This window comes from Aricia agestis, chromosome 17 (assembly GCF_905147365.1).
Source record: "Aricia agestis chromosome 17, ilAriAges1.1, whole genome shotgun sequence".
In the NCBI taxonomy this organism is placed as follows: Eukaryota; Metazoa; Arthropoda; class Insecta; order Lepidoptera; family Lycaenidae; genus Aricia; species Aricia agestis.
In genome coordinates, this window is record NC_056422.1 from 3,191,791 (window position 1) to 3,209,848 (window position 18,058).

Genomic DNA, 18,058 nt, shown 5'->3' on the forward strand with positions numbered 1-18,058 from the left:
TAAGTGAATATTATTCTCAGGAATTTAGTAATGCCTTTGGTACATCCTATACTTGTATCATTCATAGCTTTTTTTCTAGTGAACTTAAGAAACATCAATCAGTCCATCTTCATAAGCTTCTAAGTCCTAACCCATCCCAGCTTCAGAAACAGAAGAGTTCTTCTTACCTGAATAGGTCCACCAATGGGTGCGTATCTGGTGACATGGTCAGCTATCATCGCCTACTGCTACGTCTACATATTCTCCATGCACTGGTTCATCTTCGTCCGCTGCCAAGAGACTGGGGATTTGGTAGCTGCCTCCGTGGTCTTCTCACTTGGAACAAATAGCTCGACGTGTGTGACGAAGTTTATTTTCATGAAATATTACAGGTTAGATCAATTGCTTACTTTTAAGGGACTGAATAATTAAAAAAAGTTGGCCTGAATTCGTTATTTAAATCAAACTTACGTACTGCAAGTAGCTTTTTGGGACAGTTAAATAATATAAATAAAATCAGGTAACATATCCATCTATAGAGAACGTACGGAAACTGTAATACGAAGTAGCTTATGTCAAATAATAACACAATAAAAGTTTTGGCAACTCTAATTCGCAGCAAATGATGTCTAAATCAATCTTATTTTCAGGGAAGAGATGTGTGAACTAATAAGTCGATATTTAGAGTGTGACACCAAAGTAGCACCAAAAACTCGGTTTCATACAAACCTACAGAAACAGTTGAAGGTGGTGAAAAGACGAGCGTTAAGCGTGTGGATGTGTTTGGTCGGAATCGCTTATTTGTATGCATCAATGGCGTTGCTACGACCTGGACGACATTTCCCTGAAGATTTATACGTTGTCTACGGTATGTAGTGATAATAATAATCGTTATTAATACTCCTTGCTGAACTTAGACCTACATGAATCTTATTTAAAAAATTCTCGTGTCATAATGTTACCGTACTCCTCCGAAACGGCTTCACTGATTTTTTACCAAATTTTATAAGCACATTCAGTAGGTCTGAGAATCAGCTACTGGCTACTTTTTATATTGATGAGTGCATTTGTTGAATAAGTAATAGTAAATTATTAAAACTCGAGACTGACGGTGACCATTGTTTGTTCGACGCTACGAATAATAACGGGATAGCGATGGAGGTTGCCATGGTGCATTACTTATTCACTTCTTAGTCACTTCAATAAAATATATGGGCGAAATACTTTTTACAGGGAGTCGTTTTCTATCCTAATTCGGCTCCGGTGGAATGAAGTACTTTGTGAAATTAATAAAAAGCAATGTACATAAAGTAAATCATATATTGGTTTTCTTTTGACGATTCAACAGAACATTCAAAACTAACAAGGTGTCAAATATCAAAAACATAGGAAATAAACATCTTCTAAAATCTGAACGGCCAACACCATCTTACACTAAAGAGGTTTACCTCAACACCTTCTCTAGATGTGCTGGCCAAGACAGTTCGCCAGATGTTTAAACCGAGTCCTAGCAAGAGGCTTTGTAAAAATATCTGCCAGCTGCAGCTCAGTGCTGATCCTCTTCACAGTTATAGTTCCAATCGCCACTAGCTCTCGTACAAAAAAGTGCCGAATGCGTATGTGCTTTGTCCTTCTGTGAAACTCAGGGTTCTCAGCAAGACGTACAGCTGCCTCGTTGTCTACATACAGTACAGGTAGGCCTTCCGTCTTCACCAAACTACCAATAAGACGAGTTAGCCAAATGCTTTCTCTTGCAGCTTCACTGGCAGCGACTATCTCGGCTTCTGTGGTAGATATTGCAACGCTTTGTTGCCTCTGGCTGAGCCACGATACTGCTCCACCAGCATATAGGCACAGAACTCCAGAAGTAGATCTTCCTGTCGCAATATCTCTGCCGTGGTCGGCGTCACTATAACATTCTATGTTACCTCTTTTAAAATTCCTTTTGTAAAGTATTCCCAAATCGGGTGCATACTGCAGATAGCGTAGAATGCGCTTCAACCTTACGCAGTCTGTTGGAGTGGGATTTTCTAGTTTTCTGGAGACCACACTCACAGCGTATGCGATATCGGGTCTAGTGCCAACCATCAGATATGCGAGTGCACCAACCACTTGCCTGTAGTTCCTGATAAAAAAGTCGTCGTCCTTCTCTGGTTTCTGAACTACTTCTTCTTTAACAATCGGAGTGGATACCGGCCTGCATTCTTGCATTCCAAACCGTTTCAAAATTTTCTTAACATAAGCTGTCTGGTGGATTCTTATATCACCACCTTCTCTGGTTTCTATCTCTATTCCCAGGAAATACGAGATTGCCTTCGTTGTAATTTTGAACCTCTCTTTTAGTTTTTCAAGGAACTTCTCAATTACACCTTCACTTGTACCAGCGACCAGCCCGTCATCGACATAGAGAGCCACTATCAGCTTTTCGTATCCAATGTCTCTTTTGAAGAGGCATGGATCTGCCTCACTGACTTCAAAGCCAATTTCCTTGAAGAAATCCAGAATAGTCCTGTTCTAACAACGAGGAGCTTGCTTCAGACCGTATAAACTTTTCTTTAGCAGGCAGACTCGACCCGTCCCGTCATCATACCCTTCTGGCTGCTTCATATATATTTCTTCGTCTGATAGAGATCCGTAAAGAAAAGCTGTTGAAACATCGAACTGACTTAGTTTCATGCCTTCACTAGCAGCAATACTCAATACCGCTCGGACTGTTGCCATCTTGGCTACAGGGCTAAAAGTCTGGTGGTAGTCTTCTCCCTTTCTTTGTCGAAAGCCTTTTACTACTAGTCGAGCTTTGTACTTGCTGACTGTACCATCAGGGTTTTGCTTTACCTTATAAACCCATTTGCATGGAATAGCTTTCCGATTCTTGGGTAACCTGTCTAGAATCCATGTCTTATTCTCTTTCAGGGATTCAATCTCGCTTTCCATAGCTTTAATCCACAACTCCTTATCAGGGCAGGCTATTGCTTCCTTGTACGTGTTAGGCTCTACATAGGAATCTGTACCGACATATGATACGAAATCATTGAATTTACCAGGGCGTCTGAGGAGAGAGCGGTCTCTTAAGCGCATCTCATGTCTTGCTAACTGCTCAATGATCTCCCCTTCATTTTCATCATTGACTCGTTCTTCATCTCTTTCCTCATTCTCCCCCCCTAATTCAATAGATTCATCTTCATCTGGCATCTCTGGAAGTACATTTTCTAATTCTACCTCATCACTGGCAACAGGGGCTTCAACAGCGTCTTGGCTTTCTTCCTGGACTATGTCTCTGTGCCTCTCAACCAGTACGTCCTCATTCACATCAGTATTAGAGGTAGATTTCCTTCTAACATATAAAGGAACTTCCAGGTCAGTCAAATCTTTCTCCACTTGTGAACCATCGGAGTCAATTTTTGATTCTATGGGTCTTTCATCGAATGTGACATCTCGAGATCGTACCAGAGAGTTTGATTCCTTGTTCCAAAGTCTGTACCCATCGTCGTTGTCATAGCCAATAAAGATGCACTTTTGTGCCTTCTTCTGCATTTTCTTCCTTTTTTGTTTGGGAATATGCACGTAGCACGTAGAACCGACGATCCTCAAATGTTTAATTTGTGGTTTCTTACCAAACCACAGCTCGAATGGGGATTTATCTTCCACAGAAGTTGGGCCTGTTCTGTTCAAAATGTAAACCGCAGTCTTCACCAACTCAGCCCATAAAACTTGAGGAAGTTCTTCATGTGCATACATCATTGCTCTAGCCATTTCCACGATTGTGCGGTTTTCCCTTTCACTAATGCCATTCTGTTCAGGCGTGTAAGGCATAACCAACCGTTGGTGTATTCCGTACTTGTCCAATTCTTTACGTACTTTTTCATTATCGAATTCGCCTCCGTTATCACTCAGAAATTCCTTAATTCGGTGACCTGCTGCCTTCGCATCTGCTAACATCAGACTTAGTAACTCAGGTACTTCCGATTTATTTTTCATGATGTACACGTAACGGTACTTGGAGAATTCATCTTTGAATATAACGAAATACCGAGACTTCGAACAACTTGGTGGGAATGGACCACATACATCAGAGTGAATGCGTTCTCCTGGACTGACAGCTTTTACTCGGACACCAAACTTCTTCCTATGTGTCTTTCCAAAAATGCATCCTTCGCATAGACTCCCACTGTCCTTTGCCTTTACATCAAGTTCTCGTTCTATTACTCGCTTCACATGGCGTTTGTCCTGATGACCCATACGTTCGTGGTAAAGCTGTAACGTGTCAATTGCATTCAAAATCACCATTTTCTTGGGTTGAATCGGTTTACAGTTCAGTTTGTACAAACCGCCATGTTTTTGTCTACTTCCAGTCACGCACAATTCTCCTTTAATGCTAAATGAGCAAGTAGTGCCTTGTGACGTAAACAAACTTTCCGTGTTTATATCATGTGCTGAGAGCACCGAAAAAAGATTCTTCGTGACTTTCGGAACTAGCCACACGTCATTCATTAAGAATGTTCTTTTCTTTATCTGCATAAGAATCGAACCCTTTCCTAGCGCATCTACCACTTTCCCATCAGCAGTGGTTACCATGTGTGGTTCTTGGAAACGCTCGAAATCCTGGAACCAGTCACTTCTCATTGTAACGTGATGTGTGGCGCCATTGTCAACGTACCACTCATCCCGATCCGTGTTACAATCAATGACGTTGACCAGCACAGCCATCATGTTGGTCATTCCTGCTTTTCCGCGCCGTTCCTTTTTAGGGCAGTCCTTCTTGAAGTGCCCAACTTCACCACAACCATGACACTTAAACGCTTTGGGTTTTTTCTTTATAGACCTTCGCGTACGGTCAACAATCAAAGCTTCACCAGTGGATCTTGACACGCATCCAGTATCTTCCTTGGAGGTTGTCGTCAATGCCCTTTCATGGGCACAAAGCTGACTGGTCAGATTGTCTATAGTTCTGTCCTTCTTTGACATCATTAACCAACTCGACTTGAAGGAAAAATATCCTTCCGGCAATGTATCCAAAATCTTGCATATAAGTAGTATTTCTGGCAGCTCCTTCCCATCATCAGCCTTAACTAGCTCTTGATTTAGATTATGCCACAAATTCTTCGCTTTGGATACATGAGTCGCAATGTCGTCTGAGATGTCCATCTTTAACTGAAATAGGCTCGTACAGGCGTGATACAGACGGTCATCGTTCACGCCGTCATATAGCCGATGTAGTTCATCCCAGACATCACTTGGACTTGAAAACCTGATCACCTTATCTAATGCTTCATCGGAAATATTGTTCGTAATCAATAAAAGAGCCGTACTTTCTAGTTTCAAGTACTCTCCTAAATTCTTCTTGTATTCGGCCATTGCCGCTGCAGCAGTAGCATCGCCACTGTTGATTGCTGGCTTCTCTGGCTTACTAACTTTACGATTCACAATATCGATAAGCCCATCCATACCTCTCAGTAGTGCAGTCATCCTGTATCGCCACTGCACCCAGTTAGTACCATCCAACTTTGAGATTTGCATTTTACTTAATTCCATAATGAATATTTTTAGTACTTCTTACGTTCTGGGCACATAACCTTTACAGGGAGTCGTTTTCTATCCTAATTCGGCTCCGGTGGAATGAAGTACTTTGTGAAATTAATAAAAAGCAATGTACATAAAGTAAATCATATATTGGTTTTCTTTAGACGATTCAACAGAACATTCAAAACTAACAAGGTGTCAAATATCAAAAACATAGGAAATAAACATCTTCTAAAATCTGAACGGCCAACACCATCTTACACTAAAGAGGTTTACCTCAACAATACTTTATATGGCAAAACAACGTTTGCTGGGTAAGCTAGTATAATATAAAATTTGCTGGAACATAAAAACGTTAAAAACAAAGGCAAAACGCTGCACTAAAAATCGGACTGGTCAAATTCAGAAGTTTATAAAATAATGTGTATTTTGCAGGCTTGGAACCTCCTTTTGAAACACCAAACTACGAAATATCATTATTTCTTATGGCGCTAAGTATTACAGTAGCAGTATACCAATTGTCTGCAGTCAAAGCCCTTGTGATCGTTATGATTGGCTATGTTGAATCTCAAGTATTGGCTCTGAGTGAGGAGTGCTTGCAAATTTGGAACGATGTAAGCGAAGAAAACGACAAGAGGCATCAAAATAGTTTCGATGAGGAGAGACAAACAGACGGACATCCGCGTGAAGAAATCATGAATTTACAAATCAGGTTTAAATTGGTTAATATTTTGCAATTCCACGCATACAGTGTTAAACTTTTACAAGATTTTGAGAAACTCTATCGATGGATATCATTCGTTGATTTCATGATGATAGTTTTTGCAATAATATCGGAGTTGCTTGGAAAGGTGCAAAACACATATTTGGAGATACCTTATACGGTGGTGCAAATCTACATAGATTGTTACATTGGCCAGAAGCTTACTGACGCAAACGAAGTATTTTGTAATGCTATTTATGATTGTAAATGGGAGAATTTTGACGTGAAAAACAGGAAGATAGTGCTGATGCTACTGAGAAACTCCCAAAAGCCAATCGAGGTAACTGCCGGTGGAATATCTCCTTTAAATTACGCTACTTTTATGTCTATAATGAAAACTTCGTATTCTGCATACACGACGCTACAATCTTCTGTTTCATGAGCTTGAGTGTCCAAATTCAATAAATCTCAATTTATATTTAACGTTATATACGAGGTTGTGGTGTACTTATAATATTATATCTTGTAATTTAAAATGTTTTGTTATTATATCTCCTGAATACTAAAATAATATACAGTTGGATTTATATATCCTACAATCTACATTATGTTAAAAGTTTAGGAACACCTGCCATACATAAACGCGAAGAGTGCAATTAGTAAGATATCGGAAATCGCGATGACCTTTCAGTAAGTAAATAAACATAACGTAGCTAACGTAATAATGTACAGTTCGAAGTATCGTTCAGCAGTTATTTACAAAATAATTTTCATCGACTTCATAATGATTGTTTTAGTGTTCAATGTAGACTTAAGATAGAATCTAGGTAAATAGAAAACCACGTTACGAGCAAACTCAACTTTTAAGTGACCTAGTGTTGAAGGCGGAATCGCAAGAGGAGTCAAAAGTTATTGTCATCATGATAACAGGGTGCAAAATTATCGTTGTAAAACAAGAAGAAACCTAACCATTGAAAGTTAGTTACAAAGTGATAAACAGAAAAAATGTGTGCCAAAGTAATGCACTGAAGTTAACAATAACAAATTAAAGTAAATTAGTCGCTTGCGCAGTTAACTCTGGTATCAGTGTCAAGCTACCGTATGTATCATATATAAAATATTATGGCACCGTGGTGTAAAGAAACCTTTACAAAAATGCTAAACATACGCCAGTTCAGTTTAGAATATTCAGACTTGGAGACTTCGATAAAAAATCTAGCATTTATATTCCGAAAAGCCACAATAAATATAGATGGAAGTAAAGAACGTAAGGAGCCTTTCTGCTTATTAAAAATTGCCAACGATTAATTTTTAAAGTTAAGTAAGAATATTTTTCAAGTAAACATTATTTTTTGGAATGCGTCATTGTCTTTTGAGTTAACTTAGGATCAATTCAGACCACAACGCGTCGTCTAAATTTGTACTGAATTGACAGATTTCAATAGCGTGAGAAGTGAGAGTTGATACTTCTTGCAAATCTGTCAAATCCATACAAAAGAAAATGCATCTACGCGTCGCGTTGCGGTCTAAATTGACCCTTACTCTTGTCGACTTCTTGGGTCTTCTATTAAGGTTTAGGGCTTCGATTGGTGGTAATAATATTAACTTACTTTCTGCCTCCTTAATATCTTCATGTACTTTAAAATTTTAATTTCTGATTCAGGTGTTCCCTTGGTAGTTAATATTATAGCTGGGTTTTGCTTTATTAGCTATGTCTACGTTTACCAGATATCTATGGCATGGTTTGTGTTCATCCGATGTTTGGAAACCAAAGACTTTACAGCGGCAAGCATTGAGTTCTCTCTGGGGATGTGTAGCTTCACAGGTCTTACATATTTCCTGTATTTTAAAATGTTTGGGTAAGTTACCAAATTAAGGTAATATTGAACTACAATAACCATGATTTGTCTGTTTCTAAATCTTGAAAACAGATAGAAGAAAAATGTTATGAAAAAGAAGTATCTTCCTGGTGATGAACCAGGAAGATACTTCTTTTTCATAACATTTTTCTTTCGAAATAAGCCTTTCCAAAATACTATCACGCTACAAATGTTTATCACAAGCTCTTATACAGTTCTTACTTTTTTATGTCTATTTTTTAGGGGAAGAATGGAATACATAGTGGAAAAGTATTTAGAATGTGATAAATCAGTGATTAGAGGGACACGCTATTTTAGAAACTTGCAAAAATATTTGAGGATGATCAAAAAACGCGCTCTGACCATTTGGACGGTGCTCTTTGTGAACGCTGTGATTTATATTCTATATCCATTTATTATAAGTGATAAAAATTCCTCACAAGATTTTCTTATAATTTATGGTCAGTTTGATTGCATTATTTATGTTTCTTCATTTCAATTTTCATTGACAGTAATGTTATTAGGTTAACAAACACTTTTCTTTCCTAGAGTTTTTTGTAATTAATGCAAAACTTTTTTAATTTCATCATATTATATTGTAAATACTAAATAAATGTAATTTTTTCCAGGTCTAGAACCATTATACGAGTCTCCCAATTACGAAATAGCAATGTTTTTAAAAGCAGGCGCCGTATTCTTTTCCGGCTATATGGTAGCAAGTATTAAAGCATTGAATCTTATCTTATACGGATACACTGAAGCACACTTACTAGCTATGGCGAAGGAACTAAGGGGCCTTTGGAATGATCGCAATCAGTTCTTCCCTCGAAAAGGAAAGAATAAGAAAGATATATTTAAAATCCAAGAGCGATCCATCAACAAATATATCACACAACAGCTAAGAGATATAGCTCAACTGCATATAAAAAATAAGGATCTCATTAACTTATTGGAAGCTAATGTAAGAAGCGCTAGAGTAGTAGATATAACTTCAATAACATTTGCAGTTATTGCGGAGCTGTTGGCTGGTCTTAATAATACTTTTTTACAAGCTAATTTTACTATGGTAGCTCTGTTTATAGATTGCGTTGTTGGTCAGAAAATTATTGATGCCAATGAAGTATTTATAAAGGCAATATATGGGAGTAAATGGGAAAACTTTGACACTTCAAACAAGAAGACTGTGCTGTTGATACTGATGAATGCGCAGAGAGTTATGAGGATATCAGCAGGGGGTTTCATGGATTTGAGTTTTGTTTCCTTCGCGACTGTCATTAGATTTACCTATTCAACATATACAACTCTGAAATCGGCTATTAAGTAAAATTTTACAATAAAGCTCTATATTTTAAAAGGTATTATTATTTTGATCCTAATTTATTTAAAAGAAAAACTATTTCAGCCTTTATAACGGTGAAAACTTTCCCTCTAACTGAGTAATGCTCATTTTTCCTATCCCGTTTATCCGTAAAACAAACGTTTATTGTATAACCAGTTGATGCCCGCAACTCCGTTGCGCCATAATTCGTTTATCTTGCGGGAATCGTTACTTTTTTCGGAACAAAAAGTTTCCTATGTCCTTTCCCGGGACTCGAAGTATCTCCATGACAAATTTCAGTGAAATCGGTTCAGCGGTTAGGGCGTGAAGAGGTAACAGAGAGACAGACAGACAGACACACTTTCGCATTTATAATATTAGTATGGATAAAACTAGTTGACCCGGCTAATGTTGTAACACCATATAAATTATTTCTAGTATCAATTTGAAATTAGATACAAAACCTATTCTCAGGCCTAACGAACGTACATACATAAATAATTTCATTAAAATCGGTTGAGCTGTTATGGAGGAGTTCGCGCACAAACACTGTGACACGACTCACGAGAATTTTATATATTAGATTAAAAACTATTGTTACAATTAATATGGTACTCTTTTTTCATCCTATGCTCACATTGAATCTCACTATATAGAGGTATGTACTAACTACTAAGTAGTAAGTACGTTCTAACTGCTCTTCCTAATGTATAATTAGACTTTTGTTTATATATACGTTTATCATTTGTACGAGTAATATTCGTCTATTAAGTTCGTAAGCCTATCATTTTATATTATAAACGGAAGAGCAACTAAATAATATTATACCACTACACAATAATTATGCCTATAGAGGCTAAGAATATGTGATTTTAGAAATTGGCTAGGCTAGGACATTTGAATATCATGATAAAATGATGGTAAAAATGTTTATAAAGAATTAAAAGACATAATCATAAAACTCATTTTTAATGATCATCAATAATTGCCAAAAATTGTTAAAATTAATGTGGACTAGAAAAAAGATAGAAAGAAAGTTCTATGATGGATAGAAATATGCTTAAATTATTTAATTTTTATTAAATTAATATTTTATATCATGTCAATTAATATAATTACCGTGACAATTAATTTTTCACCTTCGCACCTCGCCATCAGTACCTTGGGACATCATCCATATAAATGATTAATTTCGCAATTACTTTTTTATTTCATTGAGCCACTGGCAATTATTTTAACTACTTGAAACACACGACTTTGCTACAAAATCTACTTATGCACATAATATATTATACAAGTTATGATAAAGAAGTGGATTAAGGCTGCCTTTCCACCAGAGCTGAGCGGAGCTGTGTTGCGAGAAATGTGTTTTTGAAAACCAATAGAATCGCTTCAATCACATGACTTTGCCATGACATCGCTCACCGCGGCGATATTGGTTCTCAAAAACACATTCCTCGCAACACAGCTCCGCTCAGCTCTGGTGGAAATGCAGCCTAAAAGTGGTAAAAAAATGTGGTGCAAGATTTAAAATGACATTACTAAGTTAAACATTATAATGCCCAAATTAAGAGACTGATGATCTTAGAGTAGTGTAAGCAGAGTAAGTAGATTTGATGACTGACATCAAGGTTATATAGTTCAATGGAGTGATTCCCCCGGCTGTAACAGTTGCTGTCTTTTGGGACATCTTCAGTAACAGAAGCACCGTCTTCATATTCTTGGCATTAAAATTTTCCCACCTGCACTCGTACACTGCGTTTTCAAATCTACTTATCGCATCCGACAGTCTCTGACCAATGTAACAATCTATGTATATCTGAAGAAAAGTGTACGGTAGATCCAAAAAAGTATTCTCCAATTTCCCAAGTAGTTCTGAAATTATAGCTGCTCCTATTAAAGTGAAATCCGCAAACGATATGAATCTGTAGAATTCATCGAAATCGTTCAAATTATTTATGTTGATTACATGAAATCGAACTATATTCTTTAGTTTGAGTTCTACTTCTTTGTTTATTATTTTATTATCTTTACCTCGATTATCGTCTATGGATGTTTTAGTATCATCCCAAATATTGGCACATTCTTCGCTCAGTGCTAGGAGCTGTGATTCAATGTAACCAACCATGATTACGACGAGAGCTTTAACTACAGCGATTTCGTATACACATACAGCCAGACATAATACCATAAGGAATAACGACATCTCATAGTTTGGCGTCTCGAATGTTGGTTCTAAACCTACAAATAAAATATAATGGACGTATGTACGTAGTAGAATATGTACAGTGTTTTTAGTCCATAATTAGATTACAAACGGTCTGTTTGTAGAAATATTAATATAGTACTTGATCAAATGATCACAAAAATTGTTTTTATTAAGTAAATGTTGTGACTAAACAGGTACTAAATTACCTATAAACGGTCAGAACGGTCACATTGCAACATAATGAGGCAAATTTTGCATTTTAATTGAGCCATTCAAAATTAAAACATAATTTCGAATCTTCTTGTGTGGTGGATAATTTCCAGTTTTGGATGCCTCATTTTAAAATGTCATCTCGTCATATTGCAATATCAAGTGACCATAAAAGTACTTACCATACATTACATAAATATCTTGGGGGAGATGACGCCCTGGTCTGACTTGGCTCCGCAATATGAACAAAGCGGTGATACCCATCAGAGCGAAGAATATACCCAAAGCGCGTTTCTTTACAATCCTCGTATGCTTCATCAGATTTTGATGGAACCTACTTCCGGGAACCACTTGAGCATCGCAGTCCAAATAACGGCTAACCAGCTCGCAAAGTATTTTCCTAAAAGCAATCATTACTTGTTAAAAAAGTCAAAAGAATATGTGGCAAAATAGAAAAGTTTAGTAAGAAAACAGGGTGTTATAAGTTTGATGTGTCTGTCTGTCTGTATACAGTGTCTATCCGTGGCATCGTACTCGTAGCTTCCAGACGGGTGGGCCGACTTTGATCATGTTTTTTGTTTCAATCCTACATGATCAAAAAACCCTCTAAAGTCTAAGAATACTCGCACTCAGGCTCGTAATCTTGGGACCAGCAAAGAAATAAATCAGAAGAAAGGTATAGTAGAGGAGTGGGAGTAATATACTATACCAGCTATTGCCGTTTATGACGATGAACTTGGTGATTTAAGTGCAGCTGTTGCAGCCCTCAGAGATGACGGAGGCGGAGGTCGCCCGTCTGTCTGCACCGCACGAACACGAACCAGCTGGTCGACAGGATAAAGCTGTAGAGATACGCCACGGCTGTGATGTAGGTATATGTAATAATATACCTATGGACGTTCATGACAATGAACTTGGTTATGCAAGTGCAGCTGTTGCAGCCCTCGGAGAAGATGACAGAGGCAGACACCAGGTCGCCGGTCTGTCTGCACCGCACAAACACGAACCAGCTGGTCGACAGGATGTAAGTATAGAGATATGCCACGACTGTAATGTAGGTTAGGCAGTACGCCCAGAGTGGAGATCCTGAAATGAATGAAATTATGAAATAATAGGTTGTATTTATTTTCGCCAATTTGATGATGCGAGTATAGTAATCACCGCACATCATGTTTCACACTAGTTTCGCGATGAAAAGCACTATATTGTTTTGACGAGTAGGTCAGTGCGATTCTGACGTAAAATCAATTGAAAAATACAAACGAAGAAGGAATTATTAAAATCTAACTAAACTACGAACACGAATAAAAAAAACGTCTGTCTCGTCGGTTTTCAGTTGCGTTGATAACGTAATTAGCTAAATATTGTACAAACTGACACGCAGAAGTTGACTAGGCGCCTGTTTCTATGGGAAATCTATAGAGGCAAGTGCTAAATTGTTGAGGGCATTGGCTCTTGACTTGAGGGCCGTAGGTTCGATTCCCGCGTTGGAAAATGTTTTCTCTAAATGATTCATGCGTGCACACTTACGTTTCGCATCTTGATAAATGTTTAAAGTAACGCATCTCAACATGACCGATACGTTTGAGAACAGAGTCGGCAGATCGCATTTATCTAGACTATATTCTCGAAGAAACGACATTGCTAATAAAAATATTAGAGTATGGAATAAAATAAGTTAGGATTTTAATAAATGAACCCTAGAGAAGGTGAGCATAACGATCAGGCCGTCGCTTCTAGGTTTAAGTGGGGACTGAATTTTTAGTTGACCGAGTCTTTCCGGAATATCTTTTCATGAAGCATGCTTCTCTTTTATACTCGTTTGAACGAATCAATGCTTCTGATGTACAGGGTGAATAGAAACTTAACATTGCTAAATGAATAATTTAAATTATGATCGAAGAATGAAGGATTCTCATCTGTCTTAAGCATTATCAGAGGAATTGATCCATCAACTGATTACGTACTTTCGTTATTTGATCGGATTATATTATCAAGGTTAGTCAAGATTTGTCGGCTGGGTTCGTCATTACTACAGCAAATTAAAAAAAACTACACCAGAGTAGTTCTTTTGAATGTAAATCAGTTTCCCTGATATAAATAATACTATAATATCTATGGACGCTTCACACCACGTCAGTCTGGCCCCGTGGTAAGTACCTGAAGGACTTGTGTTACGGGTACCAGACAACGGAAATATATAAATAATACTTTTTATACTATACATATATTTAAGATTTTTATTATATGATACACATCCATGACCCAGGAACTTTGAAAACTTTTTGTTCCGTCGGCGGGATTCGAGCCCGTGACCCCCGGCTTGAGCCGACCGACAGCCCACCCACTGAGCCACAGAGGTCGTCTGATAGTAACTATATCTAGTACCTACTAGATTTCTTGTCCATGGTAACGTATGTAGGTAAACAACAACTTAAGAAAGATATAAATTCGAATATTAGAATATAATAAATGTTTTAATCACTTGCGGTACGGATTTCGTTCTTAACGTTTCGGGTGCTTTCCAGCGCCGCGCTGCAGCGGCCGTGGTCACGGGTGGACTGAGGTGACAGACGTCAAACTTGCTGAAATTGTATAACTACCCGTAAATTAATCAATTAAGTACCTATTATTTGTGTTCCTATCTACCCCAATATAATAAAATTATAATATCTAAAAAATATATAAAACCTAAGTAGTAGGTAGTTAATATTCAATAATAATTTGAGGTTGCCTTTGTATTAGTGTAATGTGAACGCATTTAAGTTTCTTGAAATATTATGTTAGAATTATTATTGTAATTTGTATGATTTTAATAAAAGTATAAAGTTAAATCATAATATAATTTTAAAACAGCTTGTATAGTCTTCGCACAACTTATAATATTTAACAATTATTGCAATTTGGTGAATAATCGAAATCTAGTTATGTTATATTAGTTTTAATAAATAATTTTATAATTCCGCCTCTAATAACTCAATCAGTAGCTAATCTAGTTAAGTGTTAACTTAATTGATTCTAATTGAAGTAATTTTATCAAAGCATATTTGTATTATTTTTTTTACTTACAAGTTACAACAATAATTATTTTTGCAAGAGGTCCGACTATGTCAATTTTTTTCTGGTTTGAACTCGTAAAACTTAAGTATTATCTACAGTAATTGTTGTCGTATCTGCTACAGTGATTTGTCATTGCATCTGCTACAGCTGTTGTAGCTTCTAAAACAGCAACCGTAGCTGCTGCTTCAACTATTGTCGTAGCTTTTGCTACAGCTGTTGTCGTAGCTTCTGCTATAGTTGCCGTAGCTTTTGCTACAGTTGTCGTAGCTTCTGCTACAACTGTTGTCGTAGCTTCTGCTACAGTTGCCGTAGCGTCTGCTACAGTTGCCGTAGCGTCTGCTACAGTTGCCGTAGCTTCTGCTACAGTTGCCGTAGCTTCTGCTACAGTTGCCATAGCTTCTGCTACAGTTGCCGTAGCTTCTGCTACAGTTGCCGTAGCTTCTGCTACAGTTGCCGTAGCTTCTGCTACAGTTGCCATAGCTTCTGCTACAGTTGCCGTAGCTTCTGCTACAGTTGCCGTAGCTTCTGCTACAGTTGCCGTAGCTTCTGCTACAGTTGCCATAGCTTCTGCTACAGTTGCCGTAGCTTCTGCTACAGTTGCCGTAGCTTCTGCCACAGTTGCCGTAGCTTCTGCTATAGCAGTCGTAGCTTCTGCTACAGTTGCCGTAGCTTCTGCTACGGTTGCCGTAGCTTCTGCTATAGTTTCCATAGCTTTTGCTACGGTTGCCGTAGCTTGTGCTACACTGTGAAAAATATGAAATTTGTTAGATACATCTAGATTCTCTATCTACACATCTAGTTAGATAGATCGAGAAAGGACATGCTCTTTTGTCGATCTAAGAGCCGGATTACACTTACCGAGTAGAGTGGTAAGGCAGCGGCGAGACCGTGCGAACAGACAATTTGATTGGCCGAGGAGCAACGTCTTGCCACTGTCTCTCCATGTAAGTAGGTATAAAAAGGCCTTTACAAATTCAAAATCTCTACAGATTTTTCCACACCTTAAGTAAGTTAAGCAATACAATGGCTAAAGTGGACTCAGCAATTAAAAAAAAAGCCATTTTCCATTCTATAAAATATAAGACGAGACTAAAGTAATTTTGTTCCAAGTGGTCAGGAAGGAAACGTAATTTCAATAAAGTAGCCTATAACCGGCGTCCACAAAGGCAAGGAAATAGGAAATTCTATCGTTCGAAAGAATTGCTTACTTCAAACTTTTATTACATTTTGCTGTTAGCTAGCCCGAGGAGTATTAGTGGAATATAGGCATCGCATACTTTGTACTGTTATAGTTTTTCAGATAAAATTAATTTTAAATCCCCTAAGAAAGGTAAATCCACATTCAGGATGTAATATAGACTATATATGATCATGGTATAGACTATTGACAGACCCACGTCTGTCAATAGTCTATACCAGTGGTCCCCAACCTTTTTTTCATGCGGACCACAAACATGTTTTAGTTATGGAGTCGGGGGCCGCAACAATTTTTTTTAGGGTCAAAAAAACATTCTTCAAAATTAGCGATTTAAAAGTGGAAAACATTTAACGACTATCACGTAGACTTTACATTATTTTGCCGGTGGGCGTGAATTTCAAAATTGTTTAACATCACGCGGGCTACAAAATATAAAGTCCCGGCGGGCCGCATGCGACCCGAGGGCTGCGGGTTGGGGATAGCGGGCCTATACTCTATCATAAGGATGAACTTAATTTGGTTGTAAAAGATCGACAAATTTGAAGAGTCTATAAACCTAAGCGCCAAGACGTAGGTATTGAATTATAAGGTGGGTTATTATTATTATTCTAGACGCCCGTAAAACTCGTTTATCGCACGGGAACCGTACATTTTTTCGGGATAAAAAGTATCCTATGTCTTTTCCCGGGACTCAAAGTATCTCCATGCCAAATTTCAGTAAAATCGGTTCAGTGGTTTGGGCGTGAAGAGGTAACAGACAGACAGGCAGACACCGTGGGACCGTGACCGTGGGGGAGGCATGCTTCGGCACGAATGGACCGGCTCGACCGGAGAAATACCACGGCCTCACAGAAAACCGGCGTGAAACAGCGCTTGCGCTGTGTTTCGCCGAGTGAGTGAGTTTACCGGAGGCCCAATCCCCTAACTCCCTAGACATGCCGCAGTTGAAAAACAATTTGTTACCCAAGGAGGGTACCAACTGCGTTGGAGAATCCCTCTCTGGACGCCCATGCTCAGGAACCCCTGGAACTGAACGTGGACGTCCAGGCTGCCCCTCGTATTCTGGGGAGGGCAAAACTGCACTCCAATCTGCTCGGGGCAAGAGCAAACACACAAAGGCATCCCCCTCGATATTAAACATGGACTTTTGTAATATCAGGGGATTACACTCCAACCTTAATGCCGTCCATTACCACCCTGAGACGGCAAAGCCGGCTTTGCTCTTTTTAACCGAGACGCAGATATCATATCCGAGTGACACATCATACCTTTCCCACCCAGGGTATTACCTCGAGCACTCCTTTCTACCCAAAGCTGGAGTGTGTGTGTATATCAGAGATAATATCAGCTCTCGCCGCCTCAGCAATCTTGAGGTCATGGACCTATCAAACTTATGGCTCCGCATAGATTGCAACAAAGGCCCTCGCGTCTATGCGTGCCTATATAGGTCCCATAGTGGTGACCCCGAGACGGACCGACTCTTGGAGCACCTGCAAGCTGCTTCAGATTTTGTGCAGCAGCAGATCCCATCCATACTTGGTGACTTTAATGCCCACCACGCCGACTGGCTTAATTCCAGTAAAACTGATCATGCGGGGAGATCTGTCTGCAACTTTGCCCTTGCGAACGATTTGACACAACTGGTTACTACGCCTACGCGAATCCCAGATGTGGGTGGTCAGAATCCTTCCTTGTTGGACCTCCTACTGACTTCAAATCCTGACGGCTACCAAATATCCATAACCGCACCACTTGGTTCATCGAATCATTGCCTTGTTAGGAGTTCTGTGCCACTTACAACGGTGTTAAGACAGCGCGCTGTTAAATACCGTCGTGTATGGCACTACAAGTCAGCAGACTGGGATGGGATGCGGTCGTTAAGTTCTTAACGCGAGCGAAACCGCGTGCAAAAGCTCGTCACAATATAATATTTTAATATTATTATTATAGTACATATTGAGGAAGCAAACAAAAACCATCGTATAACATATTTTTAAGTTTT

The 18,058-nt window shown here is 38.6% G+C and overlaps 4 protein-coding genes across 4 annotated transcripts; 2 read left to right on the forward strand and 2 right to left on the reverse strand.

Annotated features, from left to right (window-relative positions):
• The first annotated feature begins 183 nt into the window (after positions 1–183).
• On the forward strand, positions 184–6,671 carry LOC121735637 (odorant receptor 22c-like). The gene is made up of 3 exons (XM_042126532.1): positions 184–335; positions 630–847; positions 5,935–6,671. The coding sequence occupies exons 1-3, from the start codon at positions 184–186 to the stop codon at positions 6,642–6,644; spliced, it is 1,080 nt and encodes a 359-aa protein (XP_041982466.1). The 3' UTR covers positions 6,645–6,671.
• A 1,242-nt stretch (positions 6,672–7,913) lies between these two features.
• LOC121735638 lies at positions 7,914–9,385 on the forward strand. Its single transcript, XM_042126533.1, has 2 exons — positions 7,914–8,061; positions 8,691–9,385. The coding sequence occupies exons 1-2, from the start codon at positions 7,914–7,916 to the stop codon at positions 9,383–9,385; spliced, it is 843 nt and encodes a 280-aa protein (XP_041982467.1).
• Positions 9,386–10,946: 1,561 nt separating this feature from the next.
• LOC121735639 (odorant receptor 2a-like) lies at positions 10,947–13,443 on the reverse strand. Its single transcript, XM_042126534.1, has 4 exons — positions 13,329–13,443; positions 12,689–12,884; positions 11,981–12,198; positions 10,947–11,620 (listed from the first exon to the last, which is right to left on the reverse strand). The coding sequence occupies exons 1-4, from the start codon at positions 13,438–13,440 to the stop codon at positions 10,947–10,949; spliced, it is 1,200 nt and encodes a 399-aa protein (XP_041982468.1). The 5' UTR covers positions 13,441–13,443.
• Positions 13,444–14,946: 1,503 nt separating this feature from the next.
• Positions 14,947–15,567, reverse strand: LOC121735640 (putative cell agglutination protein SPAPB2C8.01). Its single transcript, XM_042126535.1, has one exon. The coding sequence runs from the start codon at positions 15,565–15,567 to the stop codon at positions 14,947–14,949; it is 621 nt and encodes a 206-aa protein (XP_041982469.1).
• Positions 15,568–18,058: the final 2,491 nt, after the last annotated feature.